This window comes from Sinocyclocheilus grahami, unplaced genomic scaffold (genome assembly GCF_001515645.1).
Source record: "Sinocyclocheilus grahami isolate Dianchi unplaced genomic scaffold, SAMN03320097.WGS_v1.1 scaffold199.1, whole genome shotgun sequence".
Lineage (NCBI taxonomy): Eukaryota > Metazoa > Chordata > Actinopteri > Cypriniformes > Cyprinidae > Sinocyclocheilus > Sinocyclocheilus grahami.
The window spans coordinates 1,262,933-1,285,801 of record NW_015505378.1 but is presented as its reverse complement, the minus strand read 5'-3'; the positions used below and the strand labels follow the sequence as shown (position 1 = coordinate 1,285,801).

General features: G+C 36.4%; 3 protein-coding genes and 1 long non-coding RNA gene across 7 annotated transcripts in view; 3 read left to right on the top strand and 1 right to left on the bottom strand.

Annotated features, from left to right (window-relative positions):
• Window positions 1-2,455: 2,455 nt before the first annotated feature.
• LOC107595250 (uncharacterized) lies at window positions 2,456-4,063 on the top strand. Its single transcript, XR_001610248.1, has 3 exons — window positions 2,456-2,553; window positions 2,694-2,782; window positions 3,968-4,063. It is a non-coding gene; the product is annotated as an uncharacterized lncRNA (long non-coding RNA).
• A 4,077-nt stretch (window positions 4,064-8,140) lies between these two features.
• On the top strand, window positions 8,141-11,174 carry LOC107595249 (cysteine-rich motor neuron 1 protein-like). The gene is made up of 4 exons (XM_016285603.1): window positions 8,141-8,818; window positions 10,175-10,262; window positions 10,340-10,538; window positions 10,992-11,174. The coding sequence occupies exons 1-4, from the start codon at window positions 8,485-8,487 to the stop codon at window positions 11,049-11,051; spliced, it is 681 nt and encodes a 226-aa protein (XP_016141089.1). The 5' UTR covers window positions 8,141-8,484; the 3' UTR covers window positions 11,052-11,174.
• Window positions 11,175-11,565: 391 nt separating this feature from the next.
• Window positions 11,566-20,095, bottom strand: LOC107595248 (mono [ADP-ribose] polymerase PARP16-like). 2 transcript variants are annotated; one of them, XM_016285601.1, is made up of 7 exons: window positions 20,000-20,095; window positions 18,507-18,703; window positions 18,278-18,415; window positions 15,212-15,418; window positions 14,819-14,990; window positions 13,906-14,050; window positions 11,566-12,592 (listed from the first exon to the last, which is right to left on the bottom strand). In XM_016285601.1, the coding sequence occupies exons 2-7, from the start codon at window positions 18,693-18,695 to the stop codon at window positions 12,457-12,459; spliced, it is 987 nt and encodes a 328-aa protein (XP_016141087.1). In that variant the 5' UTR covers window positions 18,696-18,703; window positions 20,000-20,095; the 3' UTR covers window positions 11,566-12,456. The 2 variants fall into 2 exon arrangements, with proteins under 2 accessions (XP_016141087.1, XP_016141088.1); XM_016285602.1 differs by having other exon boundaries at window positions 20,009-20,094.
• A 1,092-nt stretch (window positions 20,096-21,187) lies between these two features.
• Window positions 21,188-22,869, top strand: part of LOC107595247 (secretory carrier-associated membrane protein 5-like) — an 8,835-nt gene continuing 7,153 nt past the window's right edge. For 2 of the 3 annotated variants that reach the window (XM_016285598.1, XM_016285599.1), the window contains exons 1-2: window positions 21,188-21,404; window positions 21,500-21,617. The gene's annotated coding sequence lies outside the window, so the exon portion shown is untranslated. The remainder of the gene's footprint in view (window positions 21,405-21,499; window positions 21,618-22,869) is intronic. The other variant, XM_016285600.1, reaches the window with a different exon arrangement.

Sequence of the window (22,869 nt, the reverse complement as noted above, 5' to 3'; positions counted from 1 at the left end):
ATATACTGTTCGTTGTATTGCTCAGACATTTACAGAGCAAATATTAGGACATGTCTTTAACGAACCACAGATGCTGAGGAACGTGGATGTAGCTTATACACACACCCTCAGCATCCCGGGACAATGAAGCGCTTTATGAGTGTTTTTTTATTTTTTTTTATTTTTTAAAGAGACAGTCAAACACAGCAACGATAAAAACATTTAATCGCTATAACAGGAAATTCCATTTCTAATGTCAACAAATGTAAAAAATAATACAAAGGACAACTGTAGCTACTATTAAAGTCTAGGAAGAGAACTGTAATTGTGTGCATACTACATCTGTATACACTGCATACTGCACACTTTATAAAGCATATGTTACAGTATGTAGTATGCAAAACAGTACAATCCCAGCTGTGTCCAAAACCCAACCCTTATACCCTTATATAGTGCACTATTTGAGGGGACAGCCATTTGTCCATAATGGACATTATGTGCACTCATTCAATCCCATAATTCACCTCAATAATGAGTGTAGCTAACGGCTACCCATGCACTGTATGCATCACGCCGAATAAATTCCTGTACAACCCACACCGTGCATAGGTATTTTTAACTGCCAGCCGTTGAGTGTACATTGGTTGTTACTGCAGTGTATTATGCGATTGAATGAGTGCACTCATTTATGTAATGGTTTCAGACACCACAACAATGGCTGTTCCCTCAAATAGTGCACTATATAAGGGTATAGGCAGGGATTTCGGAGAGTGCAGGATTTGCTACTTGTTAAAGCGTGATCAAATTAGCAAGATTTTGATGAAAATTCGTTGGTAAAGCATCTGTTGTCTATTGTCAATAGTGTAGTGGTATATGAAGCACAGCTCAAAAGTCACTTTCAAACCAAGCAACTTTCTGTTGGTCAACATGGCGAATTCACATGACCAGTCCCAGATAGCACACATACGTCAGCAAGATTAAAGATCGCTTCATCTGGAAAGCATCTGCTGTGTACAAACATCTGATAGACGTCTCTAAGATGTCAGTTTAATATACATTCTAAATCATAAACATCTTAAAGACGTAACGTCTATTTGACATCTGATAGGATATGCCCTATAGATGTATTGCAGATGAGCAAACACTCTAAAAATATGTCTTGCAGATGTACAGTAAATGCAGACGTCAAATAGATGTCTCCGTGATGTACGTGTGCTATCAGGGGTTGAACCCAATGCAAAATCTGTGTGAGGAAATGTTTCACCCTCACGCAAAATTCCAAACTGCATGGATTCCTATTAAAAAGACTGGATTTTGCCCACAAATATTTAGTTGGTTGCAGGGGGAGGGAGGGACACTGTAGTGAGAATTTGATTGGACGAAATCGGCGTAGTGTAGGATGAGATCATCAACATTTTGGTCCATTTTTAAGAAGAAAGTAAACTTTAAATGTGTATAGGAGCTTATATCTGCTAAAAGCTCATTTTGTTATGAGTGCACTATAGCAGTGAATCTCAACCTTTTGGCGTACCGTACCCCAGTCCAATTCAGAACCATCCTCAAGGACCCCCAGAACAAAATTGACTCATCTATGTATCATTTGTGTCTTTGTGAGGACCAAATGCAGTCAAGTATAATTCAAGTTAGCTGACTTGTCCAGTATTTGGCCATATCATCAGCTATATTGGATTTTTCTTTCATGGGAACATGTCATGTCAAAATATACACAATTTATACAAAAATTAATACTTTATACGGACCCCCTGGCCTTACGTCAAGGACTACTAGGGGTCCACGTCTGCATTTACATCTGCAAAAAGTATTTTTAGAGTGTTTGCTCATCTGCAATACGTCTATAGGACGTTTCCTATCAGATGTCAAATAAACGTTTAGAAGATGTCTTTAAGATGTGTATGATTTAGAGTGTATGTAAAACATATGTGACATCTTAAAGACATCTATCAGATGTTTGTACACAGCAGATTCTTTCCAGATGAAGCGATCTTTAACAGACATCTTGCAGACGGCTAACACACATGGACTAAAAGCCACAAAAATATAATAAACTGATACTATTTACCCAGATAGCACACATATGTCTGCAAGCTGTCTGTTAAAGATCGCTTCATCTGGAAATCATCTGCTGTGTACAAACATCTGATAGACGTCTTTAACATCTCAGTTTTACATACACAAACATCTTAAAGACATCTTCTAAACATCTATATCTGATAGGTATCATCTTATAGATGTATTGCAGATGAGCAAACACTACAAAATAGGTCTTGCAGATGTCAAATAGACACCTCAGTGATGTACATGTGCTATCAGGGTAGATGACCACAAGGTTAACACACATGGAGTAAAAGCTACAAAAAGCTAATAAACTGATACTATTTAGGAACACTATTCTTCATATTACACAATTTATTAGCTTTGAAGAGAGCCATGCCTTACATATGCGACTGAGGGCCTTTATTTTGACATTTCTGGAAGTCTTCGTGCAGTGCGGTGTGCTTCACGCCCTCACTTCCCTCAGCCACTCCGACATCATGGCGGACGCCGATTCTTGGGGTGAGAATTTCACTGAACTCTACCGTTATTTTTATTTTCTGACAGTACGAATTTATATTAATATGTTTTATCTAATAGACTGTCATCATGAATCACGGCTGTCATTAAGTAATCTGTCTAAACACGCTGTTATTTTCAAGACGCGGATAGTTTCGAGACCGAGGAGCCTATCAAAAAGGCGGCAGTTCATGACAAATGGGAGGGCGAGGATGAAGACGACGACGTGAAAGTTAGTAGCGAATGCTTTATTTGTCGTTCGCGAATCAAAAATTGTGTTTATTCTTTAACAGTTGAGAAAGTCTCTCATCTGCCAAGAAGTTACAGTTAGCTAACTCAAGAGTGTAAAAACAGCGCGGTGAGGATGAGCTTTAGCGTAATATGTGTCCAGTTAAGTTAGTTATTAGCATAGGCGTACACCTGCTGTCTTAAGTCAGGGAATGAAATCATAGCAATTATATTAATATAAAGGGGTCATATGATGCAATTTAAATTTTTCCTTTCTCTTTGGAGTGTTACACGCTCTTGGTGCATAAAGAAGATCTGTAAAGTTGCAAAGACTAAAGTCTCAAATCCAAAGAGATATTCTTTATAAAAGTTAAGAGTCAGCCACGCCTACCTAAAACGGCTCGTTCTAACACGCCCCCACATATCTACCTCACTATGTGGGAAGATTTGCATAACGCCGCACAAATGTTCACGCAAAGAAAGGTGTAACTTTTAGTATTCTCGCTGTAGTATTGTTGCTGCCGCCATGTCGTGAAGACGAGCGGAGTCCAGCCCGGGGTCCGTCACATGTGGTTGCCGCTCCTTCGTCGGATCCGCCGGCCGCGCCGTTCTCGACCCCGCCGCCTCCGCTCACTCTAGCCCCCGGCCTCTGCTCACGCTAAGCCGGGGCTTCCGCTCATGCTAGGCCGCTGTGTGCTTCGTTGTGAAAGCAAAACTACTTTGTTTGGTCTTCCAAAAGAGGACGCGACTACAAATCAGTGGTATTTACCACACTGTTCCAGAACAGTTTAACCCAAATATCCAGATGTGTCCAGCACATTTTATGGAGGACTGTTTACTGATCCTGGTTGAGTAACGTTAGACTACAATGCCGGCAGTTCACCAAATACACAAAATAATGTTCTTTTTAGCAGCATCATATGACCCCTTTAATGCTAAAGCCACACCTTTGTAGCGTGTAGTTAGTGTCTAATTTACTGTACTTGGCCTTTTCAAAGCAAAATATAATATCAATATCACCTGTTGCTCATCTCAAATTATCTTACTGTCTCAAAGTAGTTTGCCTTCTTCATAATAGGACAGATTAACTTTATAACTGTGAAATGAATGATGTCCAGTTAATCTTTTATCTTCATGCTACCCATCACGAAATGTCCTAATTTGTGGTTTAAATTCATTTTCCATGTAGGATAATTGGGATGATGATGAAGAGGAAGAAAAGAAGGAGGAAAAAAAGTCAGGTACAGTGATATGAAATGCATAATTTGGTAGGTGACAAACTGAACATTGTTGTTGTTGTTTTCTCCCAAAATGCATTTTCACCTCGTAAGTATTAGTTTAATTTTTTTTTTATCAGTTGACTTATAGTTCTGGGTGTAAATATATTTATAATATTAATAGAGGAACTGGAGTGATGGGGATTATTGTGATTTTTTTATCAGCTGTTTGGACTCTCATTCTGACGGCACCCATTCACTGCTGGAATGCTACATTTCTTCAAATCTGTTTTATCTGGTTGGCCGGAGTACATTTTTTAGCAAATGTTAATTTTTGGGTAAACCATTCATTCAATAGCAAACAATTACTAACTCAAGGAATTTTTTTTTTCTTCTCGATGCTTTATCTTTTTATGTAAAATACTCCTATATACCATACCATATGTACAATTTGTATTTTATTGAAATTTTTTATGGTCCTAAATATTATATTTTTTATTGAATAGGCAAACAAAGGTAAAAAGAAAAAGAAGGGAGTTTTACCAGGAGGAGGTTTAAAAGCCACAATGAAAGATGATCTCGCAAACTACGGGGAGTTCGGCGGTGGTTATGCACAAGACTACGAGGATTTCATGTGACCAAGGCTTAACCCATTGATAGCGTTTGCTGATTTCTGAACCACACACCTTTAACAGCATGACCTTACCCCCCAGTCAGGCCCACTACCAGAACCATGCTAGAAATCTCTGAACGCCATCCCACGCAATGCACACTCTCTCTTCAAAGAGGTTTATGCAGAGAATCAGTTAACTGCTGTATTTTTCTCTAATCTGTGAATTTAGGTCAATGTTTGTCGGAATAATAAACCCGATAAAATGGGGCTCTTCTCACAAATGTGAATCTGCAGTATCGATTAATCATCACAGTCCAGGCAACAGTGTTATTGTTCGGTGACTGCTATTTCTTGAAAATAAATGACATTCTATGCAAATTTCGGTCCGGATTGATCTGTCCTTGGATCTGCTTCGGTCGGTATCCTTTTTGAATGGGATGTTCCTTTTGCAAACCAAGCCGATTAACTCAACCTATACAGCCTACAGTGGTGATATGTTAGTCTCCTGGTTTATAAATCATGTCTACAATCAGACGTTTCATTTTTTGTTCGTAGACAAGCTCATTTGTTTAGATAAGTAAATCTATAGTGTAGCGTACCTAATGTAAGCAGAATGCTTTGAAAATAACGCCTTTATGTTTGTAGCTCGTAATGCATTACATGAAAAGTCTAAGACCAAAAGGATCACTCTAAATGAACTGTTTTGAAGATACATTGCAGCGTTATTAGCATTACCTCAATTTTTGCAGAGCGAAATACGTGAATATTAACGAATTTAACATGTTTTCAATGCAGCACATTATGCAGTTACTAATTTGACCTCAACCATGCCAGCAATGAATGAGTGTGATCTGCTAATGTAAAAGGGACTGAACGTTGACATAGGGTCTTTTCAGGTGTTTGGCTTTCCATTTTTTCGACAACTTGCAGTGACAGACATGCTTCAAAGAGACTTACGATCAGTGAAGCCGATGATAGGACTCTGCACTGTTTTATAAAGATCTAATTTAATAAAAGTTGCTTAAAATCCATTGTTTTGTCTTTTTTGCTTCTTATATTGTCTTTTATTCTTAGCTGAGGAATGGATCATAATTACGTGGTAATTGACAGAATGGAATGCTGTTGATCAGACTTAAAGCGATAGTTCACCCACAAATGAAAACTAATCATTTAGTCACCCTCATGTTGCTTCAAACCTGTATTGAGTTTTTTATGTTGAGTATTTTGAAAGATGTTGGTAACCAACAGTTGACGGTAGCCATTGACTCCCATAGAATTTTTTTTACATACTGTGGAATTCAATGGCTACCATCAACTTGAGGGTGAGTAAATGATGACAGAATTTATTAATCTTATTGTGAATGATTTATCCTTAAATATATATATATTTTTAGACTTCTCGCTGGTGGCATTCTGGACTTCTCCAATCATCTAATCCACTTAAACAGCCACCAGGATTTTGTGGAACTTTTTTTCATGATTTTTGTGGCCTAAAATGACTGAATTTGCTGCAGTGATATTTGTGGCATTTTTTCCCTGTTTCACAGTTAAGTGAAAATGGAATTCAATGGCTACCATCAACTTGAGGGTGAGTAAATGATGACAGAATTTATTAATCTTATTGTGAATGATTTATCCTTAAATATATATATATTTTTAGACTTCTCGCTGGTGGCATTCTGGACTTCTCCAATCATCTAATCCACTTAAACAGTCCCACCAGGATTTTGTGGAACTTTTTTTCATGATTTTTGTGGCCTAAAATGACTGAATTTGCTGCAGTGATATTTGTGGCATTTTTTTCCTGCTTCACAGTAAAGTGAAAGTGAAGTGACTTGTGGCCAAGTATGGTGACCCATACTCGGAATTAGTGCTCTGCATTTATCCCATCCAAAGTGCACACACACACAGCAGTGAGCAAACACACCCGGAGCAGTGGGCAGCCATTTTTTGCTGCGGCGCCCGGGGAGCAGTTGGGGGTTCGGTGCCTTGCTCAAGGGCACCTCAGTCGTGGTATTGAAGGTGGGAGAGAGCGCTGTACATTCACTCCCCTCACCTACAATCCCTGCCGGTACGAGACTCGAACCCGCAACCTTTGGCTTACGAGTCCAACTCTAACCATTAGGCCACGACTTCCCTAAAGATGCAATTTCACGTAAAGATGCAATGCTACATAAAAGCCAGATTCAATTATGCCTGCTTTGACCTATATCCTAATATAGAAGTATATAGTCACAGATGCCGTGTTAATGCCACCTCTGAGCAGCATTAAACAGTCCGTGCAGAGAAACCACTATACAACTACTTCTGTGCTCCCTTTGGCATAATTAGTGTTCGTGGCAGTAAGAACATAATTTGTTAATAGCTAATATTAAGTTAATATTGCTTTCCTCAGTTTATCTTTTCTTTCAGAAAAATAGCATTAATATCCTAATATAGAAGTATATAGTCACAGATGCCGTGTTAATGCCACCTCTGAGCAGCATTAAACAGTCCGTGTAGAGAAACCACTATACAACTACTTCTGTGCTCCCTTTGGCATAATTAGTGTTCGTGGCAGTAAGAACATAATTTGTTAATAGCTAATATTAAGTTAATATTGCTTTCCTCAGTTTATCTTTTCTTTCAGAAAAATAGCATTAAAAATGCTATCTGCTGTGAAGTGTGAGTTTGCTTGATTTTACATTCAATTCTGCTATCACAGAATTGCAAAATTTTGGAGGGACTGGCTTAAACCCCGCCCACAATCGACTCCAAGCTCACATTCATTTTTGAGTGCTCAAAATCCAACAACCGAAATATAGAATCAATTCCCCACCTTACTTTTTTCATTATCCATTACCCTCGGATATGCTTCACAATATGGAAGAAAAGATCAGTGGCACTGGCTACTTCTGCAACTTCCGTGAAGTCAAAATACTGTAAAAGTGTTTGACCACGTTTTATCTCCTTAATTTGACATTCAAGATTTTTTTTCTACATTACAATATTAGGACAGTTGTACCACTCTGACATGTTTGACTTTATAAAAATGTCAAAATTAATTTTCATGAAGAAATTAAACTCATCAGAAGGTGTGTATAATGGTATGCGTGTGTAAGCTTTTTTTTCTAATGTATTTTTTAATACATTTATACATCAGGACAAAAAAAGTCATTGACTCTTTTATTCTTTGCATGAATTTATCACTGATAAATCATTCACAAGACTAGGAATTTGTATTAAGAAAGTAAAAAGGGTCATCTTTATTGTACTTTGCATTAATTTAACCAGAAAAAAATTTATGAAAAAAAACCCACATTAAAAATTGCATTTATGCAAAATTTTATCATCTAATAATTTGATCTACAGTAGACGTTTATTAAGTATAAAGCGGTCAAGGTATGACCTTTGAGATTGTTTGAAGAACTGTTCTGTTCTGAAAACTGTACGCCAGATTGAAAGCGGCGTTTTATTGTGTACCAGCTTATGAAAAAGTTGCACACAGGTCTTCTCAGATAACCTGCCAATGTCCTAATCTTGTCCTTGTTGCTCGTGGCAGATTATCTCGATCACACTGTGAATTGCACCCACTGCTATTGGTCACGTGACCTGTGCACAAAGGGTCCAGTCTTCTTCGCTTGGTCCAACTTATTGGTTTTCAGACAAAAAGAAAACAACAGAGCGATTGTAAAGATAAGACTTGGGGATAATTAACAGCAAATCCAGACTCAACAAGCGTAACACTTCATCATCCATTGGTTGTGAAGAAGGGAGGAAGTTTGTTGCTGTGAAGTTGAATGATTTCTTTTGAGTGTGTGTGGTTGTAAAATGTGGTCTCGGTTGTGAGGACTATTATATAAAAGGTGACCCATCTCAGTAATGTGAAATCCAACCATGAGTCCATGCGTCTTCTCAATCTTGGTGTTTTTGTGGCTGGTTATGGCTGTGGAGATGTCCACTTTGGAGGGCAAGCAGATCCTCCAAGCCTTGCACTGTCCGCCCTGCGAACGCATCCATTGTTCCCCTCGTCGAGCACTGAAGCTCCAGTGTCAGGGTGGAATCACCACTGGGATCTGTGGTTGTTGTCCAGCCTGTGCCAAACTTGTGGGAGAAAGCTGTGGAGGCACCTGGGACTACCTGGGGAAATGCGATGAAGGGCTGGTTTGCATTTACCCAGAAGAAACTGATGGAAAACCAGAGGCAGAACGTAAGGGAACCTGCAAATCAGGTACCACTAACGCTGGAGATGTCAAGTTAATCTGTCTAGATCAGGGGTGCCCAAACTCGGTCCTGGAGGGCCTGCAGAGTTTGGCTCCAACTTGCCTCAACACACCTGGTGGGAAGTTTTTAGTATGCCTAGTAAGAGCTTGATTAGCTGGTTCAGGTGTGTCTAATTGGGGTTGGAGCTAAACTCTGCAGGACACCGGCCCTCCAGGACCGAGTTTGGGCACCCCTGGTCTAGATGTTACGTAGAATCCTGCAAGTCTACGCTCTTAAAAATAATGGTTCTTTATTGGCTTCTGTGGTTCCATGAAGAACCTTGGAATCTTTCTATTGCACAAAAGGTTATTTATAGTGGAAAAGGGTTCTTTAGAAAATGGTATTAAAATGTTCTTCACACTAAGAAAACTGTTTTTTCACTGAACTTTGAGGAACCAAAAATGGTTCTTCTATGGAATCACAGTGAAATCTTTATTTTTAGGAGTGTAAAGTTGCTTTTTGAATTCAGGGTTCACATGATCTTGAAAAAACATGGAAATATCAGGAAGTACCAGGTTTGAAAAGTCATGGAAATGAATAATATTTTCAAGAAAAATCATGAAGATTTCTCTAGTAAATTTCTGAATTCAATATTTAATTTAATCAAAAATGGCATTTTTTATTGTTTTTTTTATTGTATTAGACACCCCCCCTCCCTTTTTTGCGCTTTGTTAAAATGCTTCAAGTCATGAATGAGTGAACCCGTCTTAGAAATATGTTAATAATAAAAGTGGGAACCCTGTGAATTATACTGCAAAAATAATACTATTTATTTTAGAATAGTTTTTAATTATTTATTTTAATATATAATACAACAGGGGTTTTCAAACTGGAGTCCAGTGACCCACTGGAGAGCCACAAAGCGGTTGCTTGAGCGTCTGCTGAAAATTTCAGTAAAATAAATAAATAAATGTTTACTCATTTTCACTGAAGATTCTCTTTCCATCTAAAAGTATGAAAACCCCTGTGGTACAATCTATTCATGCCGAGTGCACCTGCTTATGGATTAACTTTACGTTCATGTTCACACTCTTGAAAATGGCACCATCAAGGTTAATCTAATTTATGAAATGTGAAAAGAGATACGGGCAGTCAAGGATTCTTTTGATCTCAGAGCACTTTCCCATAAAAGCAAAGCTCTGATTGTTCTTATCTAGACGGTGACGAAATCCCCAATCTTTCCTGAAGAACTGCATCCGTATTGTAACGGGATTCCATCAATTTTATTGTCTGTTTTTTTCTTTGAGTATTTCACAATATATTGTATTATTTGGCACTTTTTGCAAGGCTTTGTTGTTGATTTCGGATTTGTATTTCCAAACAGTGTTGGAGGTTCTCAAAGCCAACACTTGCAGACCTGAGTGCACATGGGAGTTCTGCAAGGCAAATCCCAATGAAATATGCTCAGCCAGGTAATTTCTGCTTGAAGTCTTGATTTTTGATTAATCTGTTCCAGTGTCTCTGATGAATGACCGGTTCTCGGGTGCAGGTCTGTATCGCTGGAGAAGCGTGAGTGTGGAGGTCACTGCCAGCACACAACCTGCTCCAGCTGCTTGGTTCTCAGACCTCCATCTTGTCCTCAGTCTTGTTCTCCAACAGATCATGTGTGTCTGCATCGCTTCGGCAGGTGTGTGCGAGGACACCTGACCGAAGAAAAACATCCACTCATCTGCCACCAGAACCTACAGGTGAATTTCATTCCTGAGTTATGCTTTATCATTATTTTTTGACATAAATATGAAATATATTTCTGTTTATTTCTGTGTTGGTTACAATATGGTTTCTTTTGATTACAACAAAATGCTTTGATTGAACTGTAAATTCACTGAAAATTCACTTAAATTTGAAACTTAATTTATACATTGAACTATATATATATATATAGACAAAAAAAGACAAATTATAAAAAGACAAAATAAATGATGAATATACTCAAACTAATTTTATAAAGTTTTATTTATAATTTATTTTATATGTAATGTAATTTGTTTATATATATTTATTTATTTCATATCAATCCATTCATATCTATATAGATATAAAATTCGCTTATATTTCTAATATATTTTCATTGTTGGTATTATACATATTATGATTTAATATTATGTATATAATAATATTAATATATATTCTTTCAACAGAATAACTCTGAGGGATTCTTTGTGTGTTTGGCCCCTACCTGTACAACTGCAGCCAACTGATTCTACATTTAAAGAGGAATCCAAATAATGTAATCCAGTTGTAAAATGTAGCATAAAAGGCAGCTATTTTTAATAATGCATTTCAGTACTATTTAAAAAATTAATGCTGTGAAATTACTTGCATTATTCTTGTACAGCTTTTGCTATACAATCTAAAACAGTGTTTTTAAAACATGTTAAAACTGCATTTCCATGCCTACCAATAATATTTTTTGTCATAATCATGTCAGTTTTTTTAAATGATGTATTCTAATATTTGTATGTGCGAATGTTAAAAAAATAAAACTGTATTTTAATTTCAGAGGACTCATATGAAACTGCATAAAGGAAGGAAATGGTTCATTCTGATAACGCATGAAATACTGTTTATAATATGCTTTCAAACATGTAACAAAATGCACTTTATGAATTTTTTAATATTGAATAACTTTTTCTTAATTATACTAACAGTGATTTAAATATATGCATTAATGCATTTAACTTTATGCATGAAAGCAAGTTATTATATGGCCACCACTAAACTCAAAATGTAAAAACTTATTTAAAAATAGAGCTAATCAAGTGCACACAAATGAGTCTCCGCTTCTCAAGATGAAAAACACACCGCTTTTGTTATCGGTCACATATTACTGCTTTTGTTTTCAACTGATAAAAACAATGGCCAGACAAAACGTTCAGCGCGCCAAGAGCCATAAACTTAAACAACAGCCAATATGTCACTCTTAAGTGACATTTTCTGCCTTAAGAAACACAATGTAACATTGCTGCATTTATTTATTTCAATAATTTCACAATTCAAATCCTCTGGATTATTCAAGACATTTATGCAATATCAAGACTCATTTTCATTACCGTTTTAAAGATACTGACCACCATAGCATGGGTCCTCTGCATAGTTGACTTGATCTAGACACAGTACGGTAGTCTAAGAACATGTGAACTTCTATATTTGCCCCAAAACTGAAAAATATCCAATATAAAAGCACACAGATCTCCCTACATGATTATTTTTAATATAAGCAGCAAATTTGCCAATGTCTAGGTTGAAAAGGCAGGTTAAGACAGCGCTTTTGTCTTCATCATTTGGTAGCTAATGTAGTGATCCCATCATTCAAAAAGTAAAAACAGGCTACATGCTATCATGTAACATTCTTGGTGCTCGGCAGCATCTGCACATGAGCAAAATGCTAACATTAATGCTGATACTGCAGCTTTACCTCTGACAGATGCACCGTGTTTATGCAAATCTAAGTAATGTAAATAAAATAGCGTGTGAAAATCAAGGAATGTCATGTTGAGCCCGAAGAAAATCGTTCCTGAGTATATTTTTTCCCTCTTTCATGATAGTCTTTGTGAGTAAAAGGCACTTTGGACGTGAGAGTTTATGTGATGTGTGCGGTCAGGGTCACCGGAACATTCTGTGCCAGAATGACTGAAAAGCAGACGAGTTGAAGGCACCGATGAATATGAGGAGCAGGAGATACAGGCCCATCATGATGGCAAAATGATGTCTGACGAGCCACGAAGTCCCTTGAGCATGTCTGGAATCAGAACAGAACATCATTTTATACAGCAAGTTAGAAAAACAAATAGGAAAACATGACAATTCTGCCTCAGGCTGTCCAAGATGTATATGAGGTTGTTTCTTCATGGGAACAGATTTGGAGAAATGTTGCATTACATCACTTGCTCACCAGTGGATCCTCTGCAGTGAATGGGTGCCGTCAGAATGAGAGTCCAAACAGCTGATAAAAACATCACAATAATCCACACCACTCCAGTCCATCACCTAACGTCTTGTGAAATGAAAAGCTTGCGTTTCTAATCCATCAAGACGTTTTCAACTTAAAACCATTTCTTCCGGCTAAAATACAAGTCCATAATCCATAATAACGCTTCCTCCAGTGGAAAAGTCCATCCCGTTGTCCTCTCAACATGAAAATCTACCAACATATTTGTTTAGACGTGCTTTGGACTGTTTTGACTCATAAACGTGCTTGATCTGTGCATATTTCTCTCCTGATTCAGTAGAGACAACTTTTTCCACTGGAGAAAGCAGTAATACGGTTAGGGTACTTTGTATTCTAGCCAGAAGCAACGGTGTGAAGTTAAAAATGCCTTAATGATGGATTTGTTTCTTACAAACATGCAGCTGTTCACTTCACAAGACATTATTTGATGGACTGGAGTGGTGTGGATTACTTGTGATGTTTTTATCAGCTGTTTGGACTCTCATTCTGACGGCACCCATTCACTGCAGAGGATCCACTGGTGAGCAAGTGATGTAAGGCAACATTTCTCCAAATCTGTTCAGACAAAGAAACAAATTCATCTATATCTTGGATTGCCTGAGGGTGTGTACATTTTTGGATGAACAATTCCTTTAACGACAATTGGGTCTATCAAGCTTCAAAATTATACAAAATCACCATAAAAGTATCCTAAAAGTAGACCATTTCACTAAAATGCAATATTCCAAGTTTTTTTGAAGTCATATGATAGCTTTGTGTGAGAAACTGATGAACGTTTAAGCTGTTATTCACTGAAAATCTTGATATCCATCCACGATTCATTCTTTCGAGTCAAGAGCTTTTCAGTGAATCAGTTGATAAAGCTATGCACCCTTTTTAAAGTTCTAGTCTCTTATTCACTGTAACTGTATGGAAAAGTGTGACCGGTACATTACTCAAAACACAGAAAACAGAATGTTGACAGAAAATTTATTCTGAGTGAACTTTTTATTTATTTATTTTTTAAGTGTTTTGAATTATGAAAGTACTACAAAGTAAGTCATGACATCAGTTGAAACGCAACAATCATGTGAATAAAGATGCCGGCGTAACTCCGGTCTCACCGTGATCGGTAGCGTCTCTGAGAATACACCAGCAGGTACTTCACTCTCAGAAGCTCGTTGTTGGTCACCACAAAGTATTTCTCGGGCACCTCACCACCTTCACTGTTCCTGGCCTTCAGACGCTTACGGTCAATGCTCTCGGAGTCTGAAACACACACAACAAGAGATGAATTTAGATGTCAGCTGGAATGGGATCTTACTGGATGGTAATTTTACACAAAATTGGAATAAAAATCAAATCATTGTTTGATTGTTTTTATTTTGTTGAAAATGACGTAGCATATTACTGATGGAAAGATTGTTGCACACTGTTTCACATGTGAAAAAAATACAGTAGGGGAGAGTGGGCTAAGATGTGCCATCCCCTTATTCTAGAAAACTATGCATAATTGGTCACAGAGCCATATATTTAGAAAGGGACAATCTGACAGGTGCCTTTTTATTTATTAAATAATGTTTTATTTTTCATTTATTTAGGAAAGCAAGCATCGGCCATAAAAAAAAAAAAAAGACTGGCTTGTCAGTATCAACCAGAATTTTAATTTACCATGCATATTAAAAAAATGTTCTGGCTGGTTTATGAAAATGTGATATGTAATAGTAAAAAAAGAAGACTTATCTCATTTTCTTTTATTTATTGTCGTGTTATTTGTAAACGGGAATGGCTCACAGATCTGAAAATGTTGATTTTTGATTTCTGAACTGATCAACAATGAACACATCAACAGCTTAAACATTTACACTACCTTTTTTTTGTGAAAGAAATTAACACTTTAACTAAGCAAGGATTTCACAATATTACTGTTTTTACCATATTTTTAGAGCATAAGAGACTTATCAATTCTCTTATATATAAGAGAATAATCACAACTTTTGACCGTTATTGTATACAGCTGGTCACCTGACACATTACCTTTCTTCTTCACCTGACACTTCACATCAGGATGATCGATGATTTCACACAAGGCAACACAGCTGATCAAAGGCCCAAGAACGCTTTCCCTCCATCCGTTACCGTGGGGACTGTAAAGGATGGCCATGCTGAGGTCACTGGTCAGGTATGTGCCCTCCCCAAACAGTGAGGTCTGAAATCTCAAATCATAACCAAAGATAAGTGGCTTACATCATTTTTAATTACAGTGTAACTGCTGAACCAACAAACACTGGAGTTATAATGATCATTTTCACACATATCATCTAAACATGAACTGATAAGGGAGAGTCAAACACGTCTTATTTGCAGTCCTCTATAACAATCAAAAAGCCTGCCTGGAGAGCATCATCCACCAGCACAGCACGTCCTGACCTTATTGAGATGGCAGTGTAATCCGTTGTGTATGATGGAGTGGAAGTTCTCCAGTCTGCTGCCGTGGAATGCATAGATGAGCTCTCGTCCGGCCCGCGTCCTCTCGAACTTGGAGTTGAGCAAATCACAGTACTGCAGTTCAAAGAGGAAGTCTGGAGCTGGAGCCGAAATGCCCTCACTTTGAGTCAGCTGGCTGAGTCTGGCAAACTAATGGAGGGAGATTGAACACAAGTGAACTAAGAGACATCCAAAATTAAATAGACTGTGGGTTGTCTAAATGACTAGTCCAGACTACCAAAACCAAATGGTTTATATGGTATTCTGTTCTTTTAACATTCTGTTTTTAAGTTATTCTACCAATGCAATGAAATATCACACTTAAATGAACCTTATAAGTCTTATTAGTGAATCAATCAAACAATGTAATCCGATTCCTGAACAAACTCCTGAATCCTATGAGCTGGTTCTTTTTAGTGAATCAGAAACATTGAGTGCTGCCAGTGTAGTCCAAACTAATGACTCGTATGAACTGGTTCTGTTTTTAAATGAATCAAATCATACAGTGTGACTAGTGTAGTATGGATCCATCCTCAAACAAATTATTCTTAGGCTGATTATACATGGGGGCAACTTTTTTGAGCAATGTTGCTTGGCCACTTTCTTATTGAGAATGGGTAACAAATTTCTATGTGGATACTTTAGATCAGTCGTGGGCCCTGTGTCTCACCTGGTTGCCCGTTGATGACAACATAGGTCAAAGTTGCCCGGCAACATTGCTCAAAAAGTTGCCCCGTGTATTTTCTTTTACAGGGTTTCTGCAGACATGAACAAGTTAAATTTAAGACTTTTAAAGACCTTTTTAATACCACCTTATATGAAATTTAAGACCTAAATCTGTAATGGAAATACACATTTTTTTTACATACATACATACATGTAATATTTAATAGTGTTGAAATTAAAAAGAAAACAAAATGTCATTGCTGTAATAAATTTTATTTATTACTACGATATACAGTGAACTTTTCATGTCAGCAGACAATATTCCATACAAAATATCCCTGCAAAATAACTGCATCACTGAGATTTTTGGTGGCGTAAACAATTTATTCCGAAGCAATATTTCCATCAGTGTTCTATCAGCTTTTACATACTTAAATCAGCATATTTACCTTTACAAAGGCCTATTTTTAAACCTTTTTAGATGTATGCATCATCTTTCATGTCAAGTTATTACAATTTATCAATAAATTCAATATACACCATAGGGCTGCTACCAGTCAGATTAAATAATTTACACTGCAAAGAACAATAATTACAACTGCAATAAATAATGTTATGAGATTAATGTTTTAAATGCATTTATGAATATACAAATAAGAAATGTTGAGGGGGAAAATGCATACTTTTCAACATACTTCTCAACTAAACTACCAGTAAGGGACGGTAAGTCACTTAATGAGTGAGTCATTGAGTCATTCATTCAACTGATTAAGTGTGTGCTCATTCTGTTATCTTAAGGACTTTCGTGGACAGCTGACTACTAAAGTTTTTCATATTCTGTGTGGTGGTCAGATAGAAATGAATAAAGCCATTTTTTCTATAAGTGTGCATTATCTTTTGAGTCAAATTCTTACATTTAATCAGTGAATAAGAATAATAAGACATTTGGGCTGTTACCAAGCAAATGAAATCAGTATCAATAAAATTAATCTTTGCAATCCAGACATAAGCTGCATCTGAAGTGGCATTTAGATGTATTTACACACAGTTTAATGCAGAACATGAATGCATTTAACCTGCAGTTACAAATGCATAAATAATGTTTTGCTATACTAAACATAAAACATTGAATACTGATATTTGAAATAATAAAAAAAATGAAAAGATACTTTAAATGTGAAATTAAAAGCGCCAGTAGGTGGCAGCAAGTCACTGTTAATAAGTGAGTCATTGCAAATGAACCGAATCATTTAAACAGTTGATTCATTCAGGAATGAATCACCGTCATGTTGCTCAAAGAGGCAAAACAGCGCTGTGGCTTTGTTTGGAATTATTATTGTTGGCGAAATAGTGCAAAAACAGGCAATATGGTGTCTAAAACGTAAGTCTCTTAATAAAACTTTTAGTTTATTGAACTGTTGTAAAAAAAATCAATATTACATTTGTATATGGTAATTTTTTGAGAGAAAAAAAGGAACTCTTCCCTGTGAACTTGATTAATTATATGAAGTGGTATAAATATACACATTTTCTGCCCCCATGTCTTGAATTTGTGATCATTCTGAATGTATTTTAATAGACTGAATCATGCAGTGAAAGAGCGCACTACACTTCACGTAATGCGTGCACTCTGTAGGTGTTTTGAATGTTTTTTTGCGTCGTGAGAATATTGAGCAAAATAGCTCACTTGTCATGGTGTTACTTCACTATATCATGATCTGAATAAACTAAACATTCAGAATTTTTACCTCAGTGTGTTTCTTCTGAGTTTATGTGTGCTGTCACGCTCATTTGTTCTGAAGTCTCGAGACAAACAGAGTGAGCCTCAGCGCGACCTTGTATTCTGTATTCTGTTAATTTACTGCAATTCTCTCTGATGACGCAGTAACTTACCGCTTCGGTCTGTCAAATGATTGTAAAGTCATTAGGTCCGTCAGACTGAAGGTATTTTAGCGGTAATGTGACCAAAAATATTTAAGACCCATCGAATCCGAATTTAAGACATTTTAAGACTTTTTAAGGCTTTATATTAGGAAAACGTTATTTAAGACATTTTAAGGACCCACGGACACCCTGTTTTAGCATAGTTTGAACTTATGCCTCTTTGAACAGTCTCTCTTTAGTTTGGTTGTAATAAGTGGAATAATTAATTAATGATGTTTCTATCTTATTTTTAGTTAAAATCTGAACAGACTGAAATCATTAAATAAAACTGCATTGCTTTCTTTTTTTCCTTTACAACATTTCTTTGTATTACAAGAGTTATTTTTATAGAATCATTAAGAGGAATCTGAATCAGATTCATCTGCGAAATGCACAGATCTAAATGAAGTTTAGCAATACCTCCTCTTTCTGCAGGGTCTTTACAGCAAAACTCTTGGAGGAGAGAACCCAGTGCACAAGAGCCAGATGATGATCTCCATCACCGTGTCCCAGACGCACCAGATCTCTCACGTTTGGCAAAGTATCCACATCCTTTTGCTGTGAGGAACACAGTAGAATCAAAACTGTAAAGGATGTCTGTTTTGGAAGGCTAACAACATGGAGAGCTCTATTTCTGCAAACGTCTTACCAGCTCCTCAAAGTCCTTGACCTCTCCTCTAAGGTAGCGAGGAGGGAAGGGTCTGAGCGCTGAATCGCGTTTGTAGCTCTGGACGGCGGCTACGAAGAGGCTACAGCGCAGATCTGCCGCTACAGGGTCTCGATGCAGACAGGAGCAAACCAGCTCTCTGACCACAGCTGTCGGGAGAGGCGGCTGCATTCCCAACACTAAAACAAACACATCATAAATAATAGACAATGAGAAACTTTCAATTTTCAAGAAACTTTCAGAAATTTTCAATAATGCAAAATATGTTGATTGTGAGTCAAGTAGTGTCAAAAAAAGAAATATATATATATATATATATATATAATTTTATATTTATATTATATACTATAATAATACATTTAAAACTCATATTATATAATTATAAATCATTATTTTATATTTTTTATGATATATATTTATATATTATTTAATACTTATACATTATAATAATAATAATAATAAGTGATGTTCATTAATGTAAATGTATAACATGTAGAATATGAGTCTAGTTGCATACAAAATAGTGTACATGTATATACAATATATGTAGTGTCACTGTAACTACACAGTATATATATATAATTTTACATTTATTTTATGTAGTATAATAATGTAATCATTATATTATATATTTATTTTATATTTTTATAGAAACATTTAATATTTATATTATATATTTAAAAATATATATATCATTATATTTTAAATTATAATTTCATTATATTTTTATTTTACTATATATAGTGAGATTATAATACTATATTATCATTATGACAAATGATGTATTTATAAATACAATACAATATTACCATTAAATTAGTTTGCTTACTTACCATCTTCTTGTTAACTTTAAAAATTAAGTTAAATAATTCATATAATATATAACACATGATTATTTCTAAAATTGTATATAATTTATGATATATTAAAGCTAGCTTTACAATAATAAACCAGACACAATTGCCTTAAGTAAACAAAGGACAAAGGATCTAAGGACTTTTTTATTTAACAGATTTAAGTGACTAAAGATTTAAATGAAGGCATGAGTAAGTATGTTAACAGTTTATTTTTAGTGAACTTTGACGCATGATTTCAGCAGATGTACGTAAACTCATGTAAAACATTTAATAGCCTGTTTTCAGTGAGACTGATCGCTTGCTGCTAACAAGGTTAATATCAGCTAGCGAAACCCAACCCGTGATATAAACTCATTCATAATTTACACTAAGTCTTCTAAGGCTCCTATATTTGACTGTTTTAATGCAATAAGTTAGTTCGTTTAACAGTCGGTTTGTTCGGCTCTGCTAAGTTTGTTTACATGTTAAGCATGTTAGCTGGTTAGCTCAGCTACCGTCTCCCTGAAGAAACTCACTCAAGCTTCAGCACACAAACGATTTGAAAGCAGAGTACCCATCACTCTACTTGTCATTACATTATATATGATTACATATTTGGCAAGCATTTATGTATTTTACCTTATGTGCCTGAAGCTCAGGCATCTGACAGCCACCGGAAGCTAAACGTGTCCCGCTGCTGCTGCGCATGCGCCTGATAGCACCAGCAGAGGACGCCATACACTGAACGCTGAACTATGCAGAAGTGGGGCAGTGATTCGTGAAGGACCAAATATATTGTTTCCTAAATATATATCCTTCCTAAATATAAATATAGTCAAAGAATATTTAATGTAATTTCTATGTGACAATGATTAACACATGTATTGACTTACTACTTTATCTGAATCGATCTACCTGTCTGTCTTTTTCTTTTGCTATCAAGAAAGTGATACCTGAGATGATGGAGAAGCATTTTAGGTCAAGCGTTGTGTTACCAGAAGTGGCTGAGTGCTGTTGTTCTCATTTCGCTGTAAAGTTACACAGCACTTAATATTGTTGCCAGAAGAATTTTAGAGATCAATTATGTATGATTGTACAATTATGTAAGTTGATAAATGTGTGTATATATATATAAATTAAATATTGAGAGAAATATACAATATAATATCTTATTACATGGATATACAATTTACTGTAATACCGTAATATATATTTGTATGTTGTATTGTAATAACAATACAAATTACAAATATATATATTACACTACAAATTACTGTAGGTTGTAATAACATTCTGTATGTATTAAGTGATAAATGTATTAAGTACATAGAAATATAATATACAGTATAGCCTATGCAGTAATATCATATATTACATATACAAATTACTGTAAGTAGTAAGCTTCTGTATAGCTAAGCAACCATTTTCCTGTGTTTCCTTTGAAAAAAATGGCCTGTATGTAATTTCCAAGAACTGTCTTATTTAGGATATGTATCTTAACGTGTTTTGCCGTCATTCCCATTATTTCCTCCTAATGTATGTGTCTGATACTCCTTTATATGTTATGAGCTATATGTGATAAGTGTAAGAATTACACTGTAAAATGATTTTTTCAAAGTTGTTAATAACAGAGTATTGCAGTGCTTTTTTACCAGAAAATAGTATTAATCTTTGTTAAAGATACTGTATATGCCTCAGTACCGTGGAGAGCGGCCTCGCGGCGTCTGAGGTCAGTGAGCGTGAAGGAATGAAGTCTCGCGAGTCTAGAGGCCCCACGATCTGATGTATTCAGCATCACTCACACTCACAACACAGTGAACACACTCATCCCTCGAGCTACGGATGCTCATCTCCGCGCGTGCGTGTGTAGGAGTGCCGTGACGTGACTGTTTTCCCTCCCATATTCCCAGTGTCGTCTCATAAGCATAACGGATTTGGAAAACATCACCATCACAAGTGCATCGATCACTGAATGGAAAGTGGTTTATTAGATGCGAGTGGGCGCGTGCATCGGCAACATATTCTTGGGTGAACGCTCGAGAAGGTAAGGGGGACGGTTTTCACCCATGCTTTTCACTTTCTCACCCGTGTTTTTCACATTTATGCACCCAGAACAGATGTGTTGTGTCTTATTTACAGGGAAAATCAGAAATACGTGCGATCTTAGCTCGCACTGTTGAATAAAACGCCTTCCCATTCAGCACCATCTTTTCGCTTGAAGGGCGCTCTGCTCTGCTCGACCTCGATCCGCTCTGAAGTGAGTCAAAATGTTTTAGCTAAATATTCTCTTGCTTTTGTTTTCTGCATCGAGTCTTACGTTTTAGAATGATACCTCCCATTTGGATGAATGGAATATAACGTTATGGCAACTAGATTATCATTTCATATCTATGTACCACCCTGGCGACATGCCCTTCACATTGCAACCGGGTTTGGCTAGATCCGAGCGAGAAAAACCGACCTGCAATCGGTTGATAATAATCGCTACGGATAAAGGGTTGATAATAATCGCTACGGATAAAGGGTTGATAATAATCGCTACGGATAAAGGGTTGATAATAATCGCTACGGATAAAGGGTTGATAATAATCGCTACGGATAAAGGGTTGATAATAATCGCTACGGATAAAGGGTTGATAATAATCGCTACGGATAAAGGGTTGATAATAATCGCTACGGATAAAGGGTTGATAATAATCGCTACGGATAAAGGGTTGATAATAATCGCTACGGATAAAGGGTTGATAATAATCGCTACGGATAAAGGGTTGATAATAATCGCTACGGATAAAGGGTTGATAATAATCGCTACGGATAAAGGGTTGATAATAATCGCTACGGATAAAGGGTTGATAATAATCGCTACGGATAAAGGGTTGATAATAATCGCTACGGATAAAGGGTTGATAATAATCGCTACGGATAAAGGGTTGATAATAATCGCTACGGATAAAGGGTTGATAATAATCGCTACGGATAAAGGGTTGATAATAATCGCTACGGATAAAGGGTTGATAATAATCGCTACGGATAAAGGGTTGATAATAATCGCTACGGATAAAGGGTTGATAATAATCGCTACGAATAAAGGGTTGATAATATTCTCTACGAATAAATGGTTCATAATAATCGCTGCGAATAAAGGGTTGATAATAATCGCTACGAATAAAGGGTTGATAATAATCACTGCGAATAAAGGGTTGATAATAATCGCTACGAATAAAGGGTTGATAATAATCGCTGCGAATAAAGGGTTGATAATAATCGCTACGAATAAATGGTTGATAATAATCGCTACGAATAAATGGTTCATAATAATCACTGCGAATAAAGGGTTGAAAATAATCACTGCGAATAAAGGGTTGATAATAATCGCTGCGAATAAAGAGTTGATAATAATCGCTGCGAATAAAGGGTTGATAATAATCGCTACGAATAAATGGTTGATAATAATCGCTACGAATAAATGGTTGATAATAATCGCTACGAATAAATGGTTCATAATAATC

Coding starts and splice junctions, on each gene's coding strand:
- LOC107595249 (XM_016285603.1), top strand. CDS start 8,485: ATGAGTCCATGCGTCTTCTCAATCTTGGTGTTTTTGTGGCTGGTTATG. Junction 10,263..10,339: donor AATGAAATATGCTCAGCCAG/GTAATTTCTGCT, acceptor TCTCGGGTGCAG/GTCTGTATCGCTGGAGAAGC. Junction 10,539..10,991: donor TCTGCCACCAGAACCTACAG/GTGAATTTCATT, acceptor TTCTTTCAACAG/AATAACTCTGAGGGATTCTT.
- LOC107595248 (XM_016285601.1), bottom strand. CDS start 18,695: ATGCAGCCGCCTCTCCCGACAGCTGTGGTCAGAGAGCTGGTTTGCTCC. Junction 15,419..18,277: donor AGACCCTGCAGAAAGAGGAG/GTATTGCTAAAC, acceptor TCCCTCCATTAG/TTTGCCAGACTCAGCCAGCT. Junction 14,051..14,818: donor GTGTCAGGTGAAGAAGAAAG/GTAATGTGTCAG, acceptor TGTGTGTTTCAG/ACTCCGAGAGCATTGACCGT.